Below are 18,399 nucleotides of genomic sequence, written 5' to 3' on the forward strand. Positions count from 1 at the left end.
GCGAGTACAGTCGTACTCGCAGGCGCGCGTGGACACTTGAGGGTGGTCGGTGCGTGCGGCGCGTGGCTGCCAGGCTAACCACCTTTTGGCGGCGGGTAGAGGAACCTGAGGTCCCTCCTTAGGTTTCTCGATGTGCCGAATCTAAATCCGCCCTTCGTTTTCCAGAATTCGACCGTTTTAAAATAGTTCCTTTATTAGTAGTACTGTGTACAAAAAACATGTTTATACGTTAGTACGTTTTATATTTATGTTAATGGTTTCATTCTAGGACATGATCTGTGAGTGGGTCTTTTCTTTATATATATATATTTGTTTAGTTTGCATATATAAATCTAATAATGAACTTTCTGTATAACTGCTGTAATTAAATTAACATTTCTAGGAAATGACGTAACGATGAGAATTACGAAATCACTATAAATCTTAGGGGATGCCTTAATTAAATGTACGACTATGATTAATGTTATGTTGACTAGAATTATCGAATCACTGTGGCATGACTATATTTACATTATCTGTTCATCGTTGCTGCACTGGTGTTAGTACTCGCGGGGGCCTGGGGCCAGTCTTTCACGTGTATGTGCACATCGCATCGTACGTTCACTTTGGATCCATTGTAGGTGCTAGTCCTGTCCTAGATTGTTATAGGCAATTAGGACTCGTATGTGATGCACATAGTGCCAGTCTTCACGTGATTGTTGTACTATAGCGTATATCATTGTTACACCAAGTCTTGTTCATGTCAGAATACCTCTGCATGAACTCGTGTGTCAACATGTGTCGATGAACACTCGATATGATATGTTTGCTTATGCGAGATTATGTGACTACGGACATCATGTGTTTACTTACGAAATATTGTGTTGTATTGAATTCTTGGAATATTGCAGGCTATGGTAAGTACTTTCTTACTATACGTAGTATGTATATTTTGGAAACTATACTTGTTCTACGGCGAGGGGTAATTATGTTTTCAAAAAGGTTTTTACAAAGCTTTATTTTTAGGCCTAGTCACCCTTGTTTTTCACCTCTCCAGGTTTTAGTGCTAAGTTTTTGTGTCGGTGATGATTCTTGGCAAATCATGGTATTGGAGATTACATTCGATGGTATAATTCTCATCCTACTTTACTGTACTATACTTCTGCTCTAACATTACGTGTGAAATAGGTTCATTTCCGCTCACAAGCGCACTCTTATACTTAGGCATTTTTAGGTTTAAATTTACTCACATTTTCCACATCACTACACATTATGGCTTCATCACCCTCTTGGTGTCGGCCAACATAACTCGATTCGGAGCCCAAGCAGGCATTCCGAGTCGAGGTGTGTCAAAATCTATCGTTTGACCAAAAAAATAAAATAAAAAATAAGAACATGATAATGATAGAATTTCATCTGCTTTATCTTTTTTTTTTTTTTTTGGTCAATATCTGCTTTATCTAACATAAGAAAAATACATAGTTGTTTCGTATTAAAAAAAAAAAATAACGGCTTGTTATATTAACACCCCACATATTATTGAATACACCTCACATACTTAATGCACCCATATTCTTACATACACCCACACTCTTTACATCTTACGTGCAAACACATAATATAATCCAAAGCACCTGTGGCATGAAACTGAAGGCCTATATACCGGAGTTTTTCTAGTTTCTTCCAATCACACGTGAAGGACAACTCCACTTTGGACTTAAGGGATTTAGTTGAATTCCTAAACGAGGTGTTGATGGGTTACCACCTTAAGGATCGGCCATTCTGGGCTCCAAGAACTCATCTTGGGGTGCAAAATTTACAACAGGTGATGTGATTCTCATCACTTGGCTCTTCAAATTGTTCAAATTAGTTTTGTATTCTCTTAGCTTGGCAAGAAAAGTTGTCTCACACTTGGCTGCAAACTCCTTGCCTCAAGCTCCATTTTCATGAGATGGATATTTTTCCGACATGGTATAATCATTAATCAAATATCATAAATAGAAGAAAAACTATATGAAATCATAAAACAACGAAAATATGAAGCCTTACCTCAAGTGAAACTTTCAAAACATCGATTTCGTGTTCAATTTGTCAAAAATAAATTATTTTTTTTCAATCAACGGGTTTGTAGTTTCATTGGTTAGAGTTTTGTTCTACAATGAAGGGTGAGAGATGTTTTGAGAGTTGAAGAAGATAAATAATACGTTAAAAGTGATTTGAGGTGTATTTAGAAATTTCTTATTTCTTTAAAACCTAATAAGGTCGAAATTGTCATTGCATAGTAGGATACATAAGTCATCTAATATTAAATTTTAATGTGGCATGCTAATAAAAAAATCAAAATTAAATTTGATTTATCAACATGAAAAAGATCTCAGTGCCTTTCCTTCCAAAAGTATTCATTTTAATGGTTTCTCCCCTCAACCTTCCAGTGATTTCCATAGGTTGGGTAAAGGAAGGGGTGCCCCAATTTTACATCACGTACTTTTTTTCGAGAGACCTGATACAAATTAAAGAATACCCTTGCATATAAATACAATTTTGTTGTAGGCCTATTTGACTGAACTGTATAAGGATAGAGAGGGAGAGGGGCGGCAAAAACAAGAGAGAAAGAGAGAGATTTATTTCTGAGGTGTGTGTATTGTATCACCCCCTTATGCCTGTATTTATAGTAATATGATAGGAAGAATCCATACCCTTTTAGGATTACATCTCTTAATAGGTAATCAACTCCTAATAGGAATATACAAGATACTCCTAGATACACTAGGATTTACACAATCACATTCTTGATCCGATCTTCCCCTTTGAGTGTGTAAATACTTAAACAAAACGTCGCATCAGGTCTTCAATAGATGAGGTAGAACGGTTAATGAAGTCATCGGCATAATGAGTGAACACAAGTCTCAAATACAAGAAACGTAAGTATGCATTGGTAGTAAAACTCACAAAACCTCGCTATGGTAAAACCCATAGACTAAGGAGAAAAGTGAGAAGCATGCATAATGTCTAAAACAAACGTCAAACATGATTAAAGTAGTGAACTCAACAGAGTATGATCATCCCAGGATGGGTGCCTCATTAAAACCTCGTTAGGTAGCAAAAACCCAGTGGGAAAAATGCTCCTAATCATAGGAAAAAGAGTACATTAAAATCAAGTGAGTATGCTTCAGGATATTTCCCCTGAGTTAGACATAACTTACAAATAAGACTACAGGCGATTCAACTCAGATGATTTAGGCATACTGATTCCTTAGACGAGCTTCTGAAAAGTAGACTTGGGCAATGACATTGGGAGTAGCTTGGCATACACGTGACCAATGATCCTTTGATCCACAGCGGTAACACATATCCGGTTTAGTGGAATCTGATTAAACGGTAGGTTTTCCCTTGTTCTTGAAGTTTGGGGCCTTCAAGGCAAAGGGTTGGTGCTTCTAGGCCAAGTTTCCTCCCTTGGACGAGCCTCTATTCGGTGAACCTTGGGCTGGTGATGGGGCTTGCCACCCTTTCCCATGGCCACGACGGGATCTCCATTGGTTATGGCTGCTAGAAGCTATTGTGTGCGCTTCAGGCGCAGCGTGTGAGCCAAGAGGTAGAGCTTGATGAACTTTTATCAAAAGCTGGTTCTGTTTTTCAGCGAGAAGTAGAATAGATATCAAATCCGAAAATTTGGGGAACTTCTATGTCCTATATTGTTTGCTGCAGGACAATATTAGTGGCATTCGAAGGTTGAATAGGTCTTCTCCAGGGGATCCTATTCGGTTAAGTCCTCGTTACAAAACTTAAGTAGTGATCAGATTCTACAAACTTCAAAGTTGTATTCATTCACGGACTTAAAGTCTTGGAAGCGTAGATGATGCCAGTTGTGTCTTGCTTCAGGTAAGAAGATGTCTTTTTGGTGTTTGAAGCGATCCGCCAGGGCGAGCAAGAGGGTATGGGGATCATCCTCTGCGAGGTACTCGGTCTGTAGTGCATCATGGATGTGTCTTCGAATGAAGATCATAGTAGTAGCCTTCTGAGCTTCGTCGACAAGTGCATCGTCAGTTAATTCCTCGATGGTAGCTCTAAGACTCTTTGTAGTAAGGTGGAGTTTCACATCTTGAACCCACTTCAAGTAGTTTTTTCCAGAGACTTCCAGAGCTGTGAAATCGAGCTTGTTCAAGTTCGACATGTCCCTAAAAAGAGGGTACAACAAAACGTGGTTAGTCATATGGAAAGCCATAGGCATACATCATAGAACATTCGGGGTTCTATAGACATATATTGGTTTAATTTATGCATGAAAGCTACAGGTTTCATGTGGTAAGTTTTGAATGAAAACTTTGGGTTTCAAAGGCACTAAATTCAAAACTACAGGTTCGATTTAGATATGAACGTTTAGTGCATATATAGGGGTACTAGCAAGAACACATAATACAATATACAATAAAGTGTAGTGGATTTGTGGATTGCTTCAGGAACCCAAGTGTGAGTGCTTCGGGACTACGAAAGATAGTCAACGGTTCAACGAGACGAAATAATTTATTGAATTGTTAATTGCCAAAAAGTGAGCTTCAGGCCAATAATTTTGGATTAATTGTCAGATTAGTGGACTGCTGGTCACTTTAATTAATTCAATAAATTGAGACCATTCGAGGTCGATCGTAGAATCACAATAATTATAACATACGGGTTAAAATTATTTAGAATGCCAAAAGTTAGCATTGGGTTCGAAAAACCATAGCCTAGACACGGTAGGCATGGGTGCCGTGAGTAGGGCAAGGCCTTAAATGACTTATTGGACTTAGGTGGCTGCTAGGAGCAGCCCAATGCGTGGCAACTGGCCATATGCCGAGGGACAGAAAGGCTAGCAGCAAGCTACTGGCGTTCATCAGTCAAGACTAATGCGGGAGCAAGCCCAGCCCGAAGGCTGGCGTACTGGTGGTTCGGGGATACCCCAGCCGAAGTTAGGTTTCAATTCTGAGCCGCAGGGACAAACCCAACCTACAGGGTTGGCTCTGGTGTTGCGGGCCATAGCTTGGGCTAAGCCCAGCAGCAAGGCTTTTGGCATGGACCAAGACGAAGGACCAGCCCAGCATGCACTGGTGTGGGTCGGGTTTAGACTGAGGTTGCAGGCCCATGTATCAGGCAACGCAAGTCAAAGCTTGGTTGGGTCCGAGAGAGGCAGTAAGCCTAGAGAGCTGCGAGCAAGGTCTAGGGCGTCAGAAACGTCAACCCAAGCTTTTTTGCCACACAGTTGGGCTTCAAGCCAGCACGGTGGTGCCGCAAAAATCCCAGATTTTTGGTTTTTTTTTTTATTTTTTTTTATTTTTTATATTTAGGGTTAAAAACCCTAATTGCTTCTAAATTAATTTCCATTCTTTGACTCACAATTCCACATTGCATAAATGCGTAATGCATGACCAATTATATATATTGACAAAATATGTGAACATATATACTATATATATAATTGGAAGGAAAATATAAATATAGGGGTTCATGCATTATGTGGAATGTTTTCATACTTTAAGGTTTTTTCAAATATCTTAATTTATTTTAGAAAAAACCTGATTGGCAGAAAACGATTGAAAGCCTTTGAATTTGTAGAAGATAGCCTCCTCCTACAATCCTTCAGTTCCTTAGCTTCTGGCAAGAGCGTGCTAATAATGTGTTGTAGGCCTATTTGACTGAATTGTATAAAGACAGAGAGGGAGAGGGGGGCGGCAGAAACAAGAAAGAAAGAGAGATTTAATTATGAGGTGTGTCTATTGTAGCACCCCCTTATGCCTTCATTTATAGTAGTAGGATAGGTAGAATCCATACCCCTTTAGGATTACATCTCTTAAGAGGTAATCAACTCCTAATAAGAATATATAAGATACTCCTAGATACACTAGGATTTACACAATCATATTCCTGATCCAATAGGCCCTTGACGGTCATTTTACAAATGAGCAAAACCTGTAATTAAAATTTCATTAAAAAGTAGGTGGAGAGATAAGACAATGAGGTGTGAATAAGAACACTCAAAATAAATTATAATTGTGTCTAGATATTTGGAATAAATAATAAACAAAACAAAAATTGTATCTAATATTTGTACTTTGGATTCTTTCTGGCATATTTTCATGGAATTTCGGGGAGCTTTTTCAGCAGAATCTGATTTTAAATAGATGCATTAGCTACTCCTACTTGTCAAGCAGTTCGGAAGAGAAGGATATTTCAGGAGACATTAATACAACGGACGGAAACAAGAAGCCATGCATGCACGCAGATTTACTGTGATTAATCCGATTTCTTAATACACGCTTCACAAATAACATTAACACATTCAGCACATTCAGCACATTTCTACAGGGGATAATGTTTTGAATAATTTCTTGTAATTGAGTAATGCAATGGATGCAACTAGGGTTGAAGAGCCTGTATTAATTTTAACAAATTAAAGGCTTATATATATATATATATATATATATATATATATATATATTCTAGCACATCGTGAAAGACCATTAACAATAATCTGACATCTTAAACTGCTTAGATTCTTGTTTTCGAAGCCCTTCGAGATAGTATTATCCAACAAAGAACACGGTAGAGTAAAAAGAAGCCGAACATGACGCCCACATTGATCCACCTGGTGTCCTTGTCCAGTCCCCTACTCTTCAACACATCATTCCCTGTAAGCAAACAGTTTGAATGACTGAGATCCTGAGGATGCCAAGAGAAGCACTCACTTCTAACGCTCCAGTACTCGTTTGTCAGCAACGTGTCCAACGGATACCTATAAAGGGAAACATAGTACATGAAGAGCCAGTATTTCGGTATGCTCTCTTTCGGAATGAAGTACCCGGAGAAGAGAAAGAAGGCTCCAAGGACCGTGCAGATAAGAGAATTTCCTGATATGAAGTCAGGGGAGACTGCACTCAGAAAGAGCACCAGAGAACTAGCCATCAGCACGATGAGCCAAACCACAAAAGTGAAAAAAGCAAAGGCCGCAACGGAAGGATTGAGTCCTACTAGCCAATACACAGGAACGGCAAAGAGAAGAGCCACTGCAAACAAGAAGGGTAGGAAGACAATGGTATTGGCAATCATGTAAGACGATATTCTGTAGGCTCCTCTCGAGGCTTCCTTCATTAAAACTCGCCGCTCTTGAAGGTATATTGGTAGTGCCTCAACTGTAGAAGACAGGAGAAAGCTGAGGCTGAAGGCAAAGAGACCTAACCGCTCTGTTACTCCTTCTTCGTCCTTCCTCAGTTTCAAGTATACGCTTGCCAACCCAAATCCTCCCACAACAGCTTGCATTGTTCGAGCCAGGAAAAGCTGCTTCGTTCTGTAAATGATCTTCCAAAATCTTGAGCACAATATCAGAATTTCATACAAATTTAAAAAATATGCAATACCAATTTTTCTGCTATCAGGTTGATCTCCGCCAGCAATTTCTTCTTCTCGCCATGAGGAGTAGGAGTATGCTTCTTTGTTCTCTGTCTCAGATATCTGATCAGTTCTTGAATACGAATCTCCCAGTTTCTGTATTATTTCCATGGAAAATTCTATTGCATTTAGTTGCAACGGAATCTGCATTCCCAATTGTTCTATCCTTTCTTCGAGTAACTCAATGCTACCGTTATGGACAACAGAACCACGAGAGAGGATCAAAAAGCTAGAGATGTGGTAGAGAATTCTATAGCTGGGTTGGTGTATTGACAAAACCACGGTTCTTTGCTTTGATTTTGCCATTGAAGACAGCATCTCAATCACCTGAAGTGCCGAGGTGCTGTCTAGGCCAGAAGTCGGCTCATCAAGGAGTAAAATTGGAGGGTCATGAATCATATCAACACCAATTGATACCCTTTTCCTCTCTCCACCAGATATCCCTCTGTTCTCTTCGTCTCCAACGAAACTATCAGCGACATGCACAAGACCGAGTTCTTGCATTAACCTCTCCACCCTCTCTTCCCTCTCTTTTGCATCAACACCTTTGAGCCTAAACCTTGCAGTAAACATCAAAGTTTCCTTCACAGTGAGCAAGGGAAGCAAATTATCTTCTTGCGTAACGAATCCACATATCTTTCGCAACTGAGCAGGACTAGTTATTTCGCGATTGTTGATTGAAACGCATTTCGAGTCAAAATCTTTGTCTTTGACCCTCCCCGATATTATTCGAAGAAGGGTAGATTTTCCAGTACCACTTGGGCCAACAACGGCAAGAATTTCAGAACTTGTAGCAGCAAAGGAGACCGAGTTGAGTACGCTGACTGACTTTGGCTTTTGCTCCACCAATTGGCGAATAGAATCCGGTAGAATACCCGACTTAGGGTGGAAAGTGTAGGAAAGTTTATGGACAGTGAGTTTGTAAGTAGGGTTATCGGAATGGTGAGGGGGAGGTGATGAGTTGTAGAAAGAAGAGGAGGAAGGGCTGGTGGATTCTTCAGCGGAGTTTGAGGTCGAAAAGAGTATCACCGTGTCGTCTGTGTTGATGCTTGGCCGTGGTTGCTTCAAGCAAATGGCAGCCATAGTTTTTTTCTGCTCTCAGTTTTCAGCTTGAAAATGCATGAGAAGAAGGGCTAATTAGAAATGAAAGGAGGAAGTTGAGAAAAGTAGGTTATCTAGTATTGTTGGCAAAGGTGGGTCTGGTTGGTGGTGTTCGGTTACTGAGAAAATTTGACTAAACATTGCCCATGGAACACTTCATTGGAGTCCTGATTTCTAGTGAAGTGGTTTAGAAATTTATATATACCTAATAAAACTTTTCCATATTTGATGCATAGGTTGTTTTAGGTGAAGTAAATTGCAGGTTAATTAGTGTGTTACGCCACTTTTTCCATTTTCCAGCTTTTTACCTACTATGATGGAGGTGAAACAGCTCTCCTAACCCCAAGAATTGAGTCTCAACCAGAGTTCGAACTCCATGTATACATTTCAGAGTTATCAATTATTTTTTGGCCATACCGTTGACATGGAGATAAAAAATACGCACCTTCAATTTTTCCAAGTGTCTGGTATTCAAGTGAGTATTCCACGTGCCCTAAAATAAGTAGAGACATGAAAAAAAATATTATTTCCTTCAATGATATTATAACATGTGAAACACCACTTGAACAAGTGGTACTTGAAAACATATCATTTACTTTTAAGTTTCATAAAATAAGTGGGTGTGTTAGCAAGGCTTCCACTATTTCCCTCACTACTAATAGGATGCTGTGTATTGTGACATATCAGCATAGTTATGTTGATAAGATTGACAGTGCTGACTAGGACAAACAAGAATTAGTTAGAATTGGTTGTTGGTTAAGGGTTGTTAGGGAGTGACTTAGGGAGGAAGCCGCCTGGTTACCATATAAAAGAATATTGTAAGAGGGAAAGGTTGTTGTAAAAGTTGATATTGCAATGAAATGTACTAGCTACTGATACATTGAGTAAGAAGCAGAGTAAGGGTTGTATCATTGGTATCAGCCATTGTTTCCGATCCTGACTTGATCCTTCTCGTGTATGACTCGACTCGCTTCCAGAAGAACAATGGAATCGCGTGTATCCAAACTGGAATCCTTGTTCGAAGAATTTCAAAAAGAATTCAAGGAATCCAGAATCAAGTTTCACGAATCGCGAATGGAGTTCCGAGCGACTCATGATTTGATTCTTCAATAGCTACATTCCTTATCTTCGAAGAGTGGTGGGTCTGTAGGCAAATCTTTGGAAGCAACACATTCTGATCCAAATCAGCAAATGGGTACAAACCCTAATTTCGCCGCCAATTCTTTTCATCAAGAAATCGCCACGAATGCTTCGAATCCGCGTCAACCATTTCTAAAGATGGACTTTCCTAGATTTGGCGATGGTGATGAACCCTTAGGGTGGATTTACAAAGCGAGCACTATTTTGATTTCTTTAACATTGAAGAATTCAAGAAAGTGAAAATGGCTTTCTTCCATCTGGAAGGCGAACCCTTGCAGTGGTTTCAATGGGCTAATTGCATTGCCAATTATCCAAAGTGGGAAGATTTCACTCAAGCACTATGTCAAGAATTCGGGCCTTCCGAGTTTGAAGACGCCGCTGAGAGTTTAGCGAAATTGAGACAAACTGGATCTTTGAGGGATTATGTTCTTGAATTTAGAAGATTGGCCAATCGCACAAGAGATATGACTCCTTCTCTTCTGAAATCTCGCTTTAATGGAGGTCTCAAATCTGAATTGCGCCATGATGTAAAGATCTTGAAACCCAGGGACATTCTTGAAGCAACTGCATATGCACAACAGTTGGATGCGAAATTGTCAGACTTAAAGGTCAAATATTTTCCTCATTCTTCTGTTAATTCTTTTTATCGTACTCCATTACAGACTGTTAATACTAGTAATACTGGAGAAATTAAAATCAAGACTGAGATTGTTAGGAGAATGACTCCTGAAGAAGTCGAATACTGTAGGAAACATGGGTTATGCTTTCATTATAAGGAAAAGTATGCTAGAGGTCATTCTTGTGAGAAAAAACAGCTTCTGCTTATTGATGTTCACGCTCCTGATGATAATGAATCCTCTGATGATGATGAGAATCTAGAACCAAAGATCACTTCTTTTGCTCTTTTTGGCACTCACGCACCTAAATCCATCAAGATTATGAAAGTATTAGGTTGTATCAAAAATTGCCCTGTGATAATCCTCATTGATTCTGGAAGTTCACACAATTTCATTGATTCTTCTTTGGTAAAGAAGATTAATGGTCATCTTGATACATCTCACTCTTTTAGTGTCAAGATTGCTGATGGGAGAAAAGTTAATACAATTGGATCCTTGGAAGCTATCCCTTTAAAAATTCAGACTTATCATTGTATAACTGAATTGTATGCTATGGCTCTTGGTGGTTGTGACATTGTATTAAGGGTTCAGTGGTTGAGAGCTCTTGGACCCTTTGGGATTTTGATAAATTGTATATGAAGTTCACAAAGGGTGATGTCACTTACTGTCTTTCTAGTCCTGAGACTCCTAAGGAGCACATTCAAGATGTCTCTATTTTCCAAATGGAGGAACTTATGCAAAAAGAGTCTTCCATTGGCGCTTTCTTGTTTCAAATCCAGATTGAAGACATGGTTTAGACTCAAGACTCACTTACTGCTCAACAATCTGTGGAATTGCAATAGTTATTACAAGAATTTGAGGGAGTTTTCTTGACTCCAAGCACTGTTCCACCTCACGGGTCACATGACCATCGCATTCCTTTATTAGAGGGAAGCAAGCCCCCAAGCATGAGGCCCTATAGATATGGACCTTTGCAGAAGACATAAATTGAAAAGTGTGTGCATGAATTGTTAGAGGCTCGGTTTATCAGAATCAGTAATAGTCCATATTCTTCCCCAGTTATCTGAGTCAAGAAAAAGGAGGGGACTTGGAGAATGTGTATGGACTATAGGGGACTCAACTAGATTACAATTAAAGACAAGTTTCCTATCCCATTGATTGATGAGCTGCTTGATTAACTGTTTGGGGCTCAGTTTTTTTCGAAATTGGACCTGCGATCTGGGTATCACCAAATCAGAATGCATCCCAATGACATTGAGAAGATTGCTTTCCGAACACATGATGGCCACTATGAGTTTTTGGTTATGCCTTTCGGCTTAACTAATGCTCCTGCAACATTTCAGTGTCTTATGAATGAGATCTTTAGGCCTTATCTTAGAAGATTTATTCTGGTTTTTTTTAATGATATTCTCGTATATAGCAGCTTTTGGGAATCTCATTTAACTCATCTCAGAGTGGTTTTTCAAGTGTTACAAGATCATACCTTGTTTGTGAAGAAATCCAAGTGTGCTTTTGGACAATCAACAATTGAATATCTTGGTCACATTGTTTCAAAAATGGGGTTGCAGCTGATCCTAGTAAATTGGCATCCATTGCCAATTGGCCAATACCTACATTTGTGAAGGCATTTCGAGGATTTCTCGGTTTGACAGGATATTATAGGAAGTTTATTCCTGGTTTTGGGAAGATCATCAGTCTTCTCACAGTTTTAACTAAGAAAGATAACTTCCATTGGACTTCAGAAGCCACCACTACTTTCAATGAGTTGAAAACAGTCATGCTTTCTCCACAGGTTTTGGCTCTCCTTGATTTTACATAGCCTTTTATCATTGAGAGTGATGCCTCTGGGTTTGGAATTGGTGTTGTGTTACAACAGAATGGCAAGCCTATTGCTTTTACTAGCAAGGCTCTGAGTATTCGGAATCAATCGTTATCTGCATATGAACGGGAGATGATGGCGATTATTCATGCAGTGAAAAAATGGCAATCATATCTGGTTGGGAGACACTTTATCATTAAAACGGACCATGACAGCCTTAAATTTTTTCTACATAATCGAGCAAATACTCCATTTCAGCAGAAATAGGTTTAAAAAATTATTGGGTTTCGATTACGAAATTCAATATAAACAGGGTTGTGATAACCAAGTGGCAGATGGCCTTTGAAGATTGCCTATTGATATCAAATCTCAGAATTGTGACATGGAATTGGCTGCTATTTCCTACCCTTATCTAAGTTGGTTGGATGACTTTGCGGAGGCATCTTGAGCAAGACACTTGGATTGTGTCAAAAATCCAAGAAGTTTTACAGCTCAATGATTCAACTTTGCTCAACAACTTGAAGTACAAGGTAGACAATGGGTTTCTCTGATACAAAGGCAGAATAATATTAAGTCCCACTAGTTCTTGGAGGCATAAGGTGTTTAACGAACATCACTGTAGTGCCATTGCAGGCCATGCTAGGTTTCTTAAATCTTATAAAAGACTCTCTTGGTCTTTCTATTGGATTGGTATGAAGAAGGATATTAAGGAGTTTGTAGCAAATTGTGCCATTTGTCAACAATAGAAATATGAGACCTTGGTTCCTGCCAGATTAATTCAACCTCTGCCTATTCCTTTTAGAGTTTGGAAGGACATTTCTATGGATTTTATCATTGGGCTACCTCCTTGCAAAGGTAAAATTGTTATTTGGGTGGTTGTTGACAAACTTTCCAAGTATGCCCATTTTCTTCCCCTTTCATATCCCTACACGGCTATCTCTGTCACACATCTCTTTGTTGAACACATCTTTAAACTCCATGGAATGCATGCTTCTATAGTGTCAGATAGGGATCCCATCTTTATGAGTAAATTTTGAAAAGAATTCTTTGCACTACAGGGTTCATCTCTGTATTTTAGTTCAGGTTTCCATCCACAAACAGATGGTCAAACAGAGGTGGTTAACAGGTGCTTGGAGACATATCTAAGGTGTTTTTGTAGCTTACAACCCAAGAAATGGGCCAATTGGCTACCATGGGCAGACTACAGTTATAACACGGCTTTCCACAGTGCAACTAAACTTAGTCCTTATGAAGTGGTTTATGGACAAGAACTTCCTGAGATTCAAGTTTATGAAGCTGGCACTACAAAGCTTGACATGGTTGATAGGTGTTTACAAGAGAGAGACCGAGTCTTATCTCTTTTGAAGGTAAATCTGTTGGCTGCTCTAAATCAAATGATTGTTCAAGCTAACAAGCACAGAACTGAAGGGGTTTTTCAAGTGGGTGACTTGGTGTACTTAAGATTGGTTCCATATCAGCAATTATCTTTGGCTTCACATCCATTTCACAAGGTTCAGCCTCGATTTTATGGCCCATTTGAAATGTTGGCTAAGGTGGGCCGTGGCCTATAAATTCAAATTGCCAGCCAATTTGAAATTACACCCAGTCTTCCATGTCTCTTGCCTTAAAAAGCTTATGGGCGAACACATTCAACCTGCAGTTCAATTACCAGTCATTACTGATGAGGGGATACTACAAGACGTTCCAGTGGCAATATTGGAGCGAAGGATGGTCAAGAAAGGTACTACTGTAACAACTGAAGTTCTAGTCCAGTGGCAAAACCATGCTCCAGCAGATGCAACTTGGGAAGATTATGCAGATTTGAAGTCCAAATTTCCGATGCTGGCTCAATTATGATGTTTCCATTCCATCAATGCATTGTCTTAAGTGTTGCGATTTCTTTTGAAGTCTTGTGTACAAGCCTTGTTTTGAAGAGGGGGGGGGGTATTGATAGGATGTTGTGTATTGTGACATCAGCATAGTTATGTTGATAAGATTGACAGTGCTGACTAGGACAAACAAGAATTAGTTAGAATTGGTTGTTGGTTAAGGGTTGTTAGGGAGTGACTTAGGAAGGAAGCTGCTTGGTTACTATATAAGAGAATATTGTAAAAAGGAAAGGTTGTTGTATAAGTTGATATTGCAATGAAATGTACTACCTACTAATACATTGAGTAAGAAGCAGAGTAAGGGTTGTATCAGCTACCATGGATTCACACGAAAACTAACAACCCAATCGAACCCTAAAAAACCCCAACTTTCGAATGGTTATCGCGCGACATGGTGATCAGGAATCGTTGGAATTCTGGGAGGGGTATCAGCCTATCAGGAAATTGGTAGTTGAGCTTTACAACACAACGTAGTATGAAGCAATGAGCCCGGCACATGGAACCGACTATTGTTCAAAACACTGCCTTGCCCACCAGCTGCTTACCAAAAGTTCAAGTCCGTCATCGGGCGGATCATGTTTGAAACCAATGGAGAGAACTCGCAGAACGTGAAGTGCTGTAATCGGATAGATTGTGTTTGGGTTCCTACCGAGTCTCGTGTGTCGTTTTGTACAAAGTGGGGTTGATCCTGCCAAGGTGGTGAAAATTGGGCATCCTATTGATGTCGAGTTCGTTGATCTGCTCGCATATGAGCCGTTGGATCTTGCCTCTTTAGGGAAGTTGATTATGAGGAAGGGAACGCTGGACTAAACATTTCCCGAAAATTGAACACAGTGAGCATCAGATGAAAAGGACTGGGTGGCCAAGTCACAGCAAACTTTCAATAATGCATTCTACAAATCCTGGTTTCAAGACTGTAAAATTAAAATTAAAATTTCAAAATATAACTTATTACATGGGATGCCAAACAGAAACTCACTAATATGGATGATCAACGATAGATACTTGAGAAAATCATTACTCAAATCATTCTATCAGAAGAGCTAGTCACTTTTCTGTCAACAGCCATTGAAACATTCATCCTAGCAAGTAAAAATGTTTTGATATATGGGTTCATGTAGTTGAAGAAGAATGGGAATAAGCCTTGTTGACGGCACTCACCAAAGGCTATTGAAAATAGGGTGCAAAAGATGCAAGAACTTCCTTGTAAACAGGCTTCTTAAAATCCACAGCCTGGAGAAAGAAGAAAGAATGCATGTTGAATAATATGACTACGTAACTTTTGCTATTTGAACAAATGTATATGGGAAGGTTAACTTACATGATCAACTACTTGTTCAGGTGACATCCATGACCACTCCCCAAACTCAGGTTTTTCACTTCCATCACCTAAAAGATTGATTTCGTCATCCTTCCCGGTGAACTTCAGAAGAAACCTGTGAAATTCCACGTGCATGTAATTCTATAAATAATACAATGTGAACGTGAGCATGGCGTTCCAAAAACACTAAAAAATTCAAATAAAATTCTTTCACTTAAGAAAAGACAAAGCAAAAGCAGAAGCAAAATTTTTGATATGGTTTAAGCAATAATTTTGAGAACCAATCGATGCACAAATGAATTCTCGGGTAATTGATAGCACGTTTAAACGATTAAACTTGTAATGATATTTAAATGAAGGTGATGGGATGCCTCTAGGTTATAATCTGGAATAAATGTGCTCAGATGATGGATGAAACAGGTTGCAGCCTACACAACATGCAAGGCACTGTTATCCTGACACTAACCATTTCTGTGCTTGGCCTTTCCAATCTGATCCCCACTGATGCCGAAGTTTTTCCCTAACTTCTGGTGGGAAATCATAAGTTAACCAATAAGGTGCCTGGAAAAAAAATCCAATACTCAAAAAGGTAGATTGCAAGTGAGAAAAATAATGTCTGGACTTCTTTTGAAAAATGCAAAAACAGAAGGATACAGAAAAAGCACGGATAATAGACAGCTCTAGAATGTTCAAATATAACAGATAATATAAAAATAACTGATTACCTTCTTTTCTATTACTTAAATGATTCCATGTTAATCAAGTAACCAAAGCATAAAACATGCGATGAAAGAAAGGAAAGAACCACTAAATGCCAACTTGACAAAACCATTCTCTTTGTTATTTGTTGATTAAGATCTAGGCCAAGCATAAATAATGAGTGTCAAATGTGGTTTTTGGCTAGATAATTGAAGAATATTCGATGCCTGACAAATTATAACCAACGAAAACAACCAACAGAATTCAACAAAGACAAACAGCTTTATCAGCTTATCCTTTTGCATTCTCAAACACTTTCTTCAGCCAAATGCAATCACAAATTTACGTCAAGCATTTTAAAAATGCCCTAAAACAATGAAACAAGAGGGGAATACTAGCGTAGCATGCTTTGTACCTCTGCAAGAATTTCTGCTGATTTAACTCCTGTCTCTTCTCTCAATTCCCTGACGGCTGCACTTCTTGGATCTTCAGCCTCATCAATGCCGCCCTTTCCAAAACAATTTAAAAAAAAAAAAAAAGTATTTCAGTAAATTGAAAATAAAGAAATCTCACACTAAAGGAAGCAAAGTTGTCTAAGATACTAAAAGCATGTAACGACCACAGCTAGTAGCTGTACTTGAACACTATCACCCTACGTTCTAGTTCGTAATAGTTGTAAAATTGATTCATTCATGCGTCAAGCAGGCCCATAGAACAGCATATTTGCACTAGTAACTTTGTATATGCAATACGGTTTCCAAACTCAACAATGTTTATTTAGACCTATATGGCCACCAATCACCGCATTAAAATATCAGGGGATACCACCACTCTGCCCTTTTGGATACTTTATCTCTATCCTTGAGTTTGGATGAGGGAGTTCAAAGTAACATTAGATTTTACGCTAAATTTGTTAGGAATGCACTACATAGATTAGAACATTAGATAAAAAAGGGACTTGAGGATGACTAGATGCAATAGATTCGAGAGAACTTTCAGTGACACGGGTCGTTTGTTTAGTGTCTTTGTTGTGCATTTGTAGTGTTATAATAGTAGCTTTGTAGTGCATGAGTGGTTCATTGGTAATCTTCTTCTAATTGTCATTCAAAAGTTCCTCCTCTTCAGCCAAATATATACAGAAAGGAGTACACATCTATCAGATCAAATTCCAAGTTCTAAGTAAATGCTCAAAAGAAGCTTAAATTATATGTGTATGTGCAGTGTATATGATTGAGTGCTCGCAATTGATGGAACTCAGAAAAATTTATACAACAAAATGTATGTATGTATCATGTATGCATATGAATCGAACTTCCACATATATTGCATATTTTCCCCATAAATCAAAATGGTTACAACTTACAAATAGAACTAAAAGCCTAAACATTCAATCCAAAACTGTGACCAAATTTACCTGCGGCATTTGCCACGCACTGGGAATATCCAACCTCGAAGCAGCAAAAATCTGTGGAGATAACAAACGTACATAGACAAGTTCAGTTCATTGACAAAAACATACAACAAAAAAGTAAAAAGGAGATGGAGAGAGACCTTTTTCGAATCATTGATGAGGCAGATGCCGACGTTCCTTCTATAACCTTCGGGAGGCGCTTCCATTGCCGTTGAAGAAGAAGATTGGGAAGAGGTACACAGGAGTCTGGTTCTGGTATAAATAATGGGGTTCCGGCGGAGGAGTGGCAGATGCGAAAATTTAGCGAGTTTAGGAGGGCAAGTTGGGAAGGATGGAAATAGATAAGGAGGCCTGCTGAGAATCGATAGAGGGGGAAGATGGAGTGTAGAATTAAGCAATCCAAATCGGCAGCATATATCCATTCAATTCCAATGCTTCTCTCACCATCGTTGAGGGGGAAGGCATCTTATAATTTGCTAGCAAATTGCACCTCTATTTAATTTTTTTAATTATTGTATTTTCTTTCATTTTTTATTTGTTGTTTTTTTTTTTTTTTGAACACTATTTGTTGTTTTTATAACTTGTGTAAAATTACATTTTATCCTCATAAGTTATTTATAATAATACTGGGTGCACACAAAATGTGGGTGAATTTTTTTTTACTTTTGTTTTTAAAGTGGAAGGAGAGATGAGGAGAGTGAGAGAACATGGGGAGTACGGAGAGAAGGGAAAAAGTTTTATTTTATAAAAATATGATTTTAATCTCTGAAATTCAATTTTCGTTAAATAAAATCCGACATAAATATTTTACTTGATTAAAATCCGTTGACTAGGCTCCACACAAGAAATTCATTAACTATGTTTGACTTTACCATGATATCTTTTTTGAATGCCTAATATACCCTTAATTACATTTTTGACATATACAATTAATTGTATACGGATTAAAAGGTGGATTAATGATTCTTGAAAAGAGAAATAAGCATTAATTCATATTGTGATTT

General features: G+C 38.6%; 4 protein-coding genes across 6 annotated transcripts; 1 reads left to right on the forward strand and 3 right to left on the reverse strand.

The window, feature by feature from the left end:
- Nucleotides 1-3,413: 3,413 nt before the first annotated feature.
- LOC148693024 (uncharacterized) lies at nt 3,414-4,150 on the reverse strand. The gene is made up of 2 exons (XM_088680286.1): nt 3,809-4,150; nt 3,414-3,605 (listed from the first exon to the last, which is right to left on the reverse strand). Exons 1-2 carry the CDS (start codon nt 4,148-4,150, stop codon nt 3,414-3,416), a joined length of 534 nt encoding a protein of 177 aa, XP_088536412.1.
- A 2,086-nt stretch (nt 4,151-6,236) lies between these two features.
- On the reverse strand, nt 6,237-8,553 carry ABCG23 (ABC-2 type transporter family protein). Its single transcript, XM_088679089.1, has one exon. It carries the CDS (start codon nt 8,479-8,481, stop codon nt 6,502-6,504), a length of 1,980 nt encoding a protein of 659 aa, XP_088535215.1. The 5' UTR covers nt 8,482-8,553; the 3' UTR covers nt 6,237-6,501.
- Nucleotides 8,554-9,881: 1,328 nt separating this feature from the next.
- Nucleotides 9,882-13,932, forward strand: LOC148693026 (uncharacterized). The gene is made up of 6 exons (XM_088680287.1): nt 9,882-10,887; nt 11,825-12,048; nt 12,133-12,239; nt 12,515-12,605; nt 13,134-13,628; nt 13,708-13,932. Exons 1-6 carry the CDS (start codon nt 9,882-9,884, stop codon nt 13,930-13,932), a joined length of 2,148 nt encoding a protein of 715 aa, XP_088536413.1.
- Nucleotides 13,933-14,804: 872 nt separating this feature from the next.
- On the reverse strand, nt 14,805-17,911 carry LOC148693027 (nudix hydrolase 26, chloroplastic-like). 3 transcript variants are annotated; one of them, XM_088680602.1, is made up of 7 exons: nt 17,536-17,911; nt 17,399-17,449; nt 16,400-16,492; nt 15,752-15,846; nt 15,286-15,400; nt 15,126-15,197; nt 14,805-14,878 (listed from the first exon to the last, which is right to left on the reverse strand). In XM_088680602.1, the coding sequence occupies exons 1-6, from the start codon at nt 17,815-17,817 to the stop codon at nt 15,132-15,134; spliced, it is 702 nt and encodes a 233-aa protein (XP_088536728.1). In that variant the 5' UTR covers nt 17,818-17,911; the 3' UTR covers nt 14,805-14,878; nt 15,126-15,131. The 3 variants fall into 3 exon arrangements, with proteins under 3 accessions (XP_088536728.1, XP_088536727.1, XP_088536726.1); XM_088680601.1 differs by having other exon boundaries at nt 14,805-15,046; XM_088680600.1 differs by having other exon boundaries at nt 14,868-15,197.
- Between the last annotated feature and the right edge of the window lie 488 nt (nt 17,912-18,399).

The sequence above is a fragment of the Pyrus communis genome, chromosome 11 (assembly GCF_041283825.1).
Source record: "Pyrus communis isolate YQ-2024b chromosome 11, ASM4128382v1, whole genome shotgun sequence".
In the NCBI taxonomy this organism is placed as follows: Eukaryota; Viridiplantae; Streptophyta; class Magnoliopsida; order Rosales; family Rosaceae; genus Pyrus; species Pyrus communis.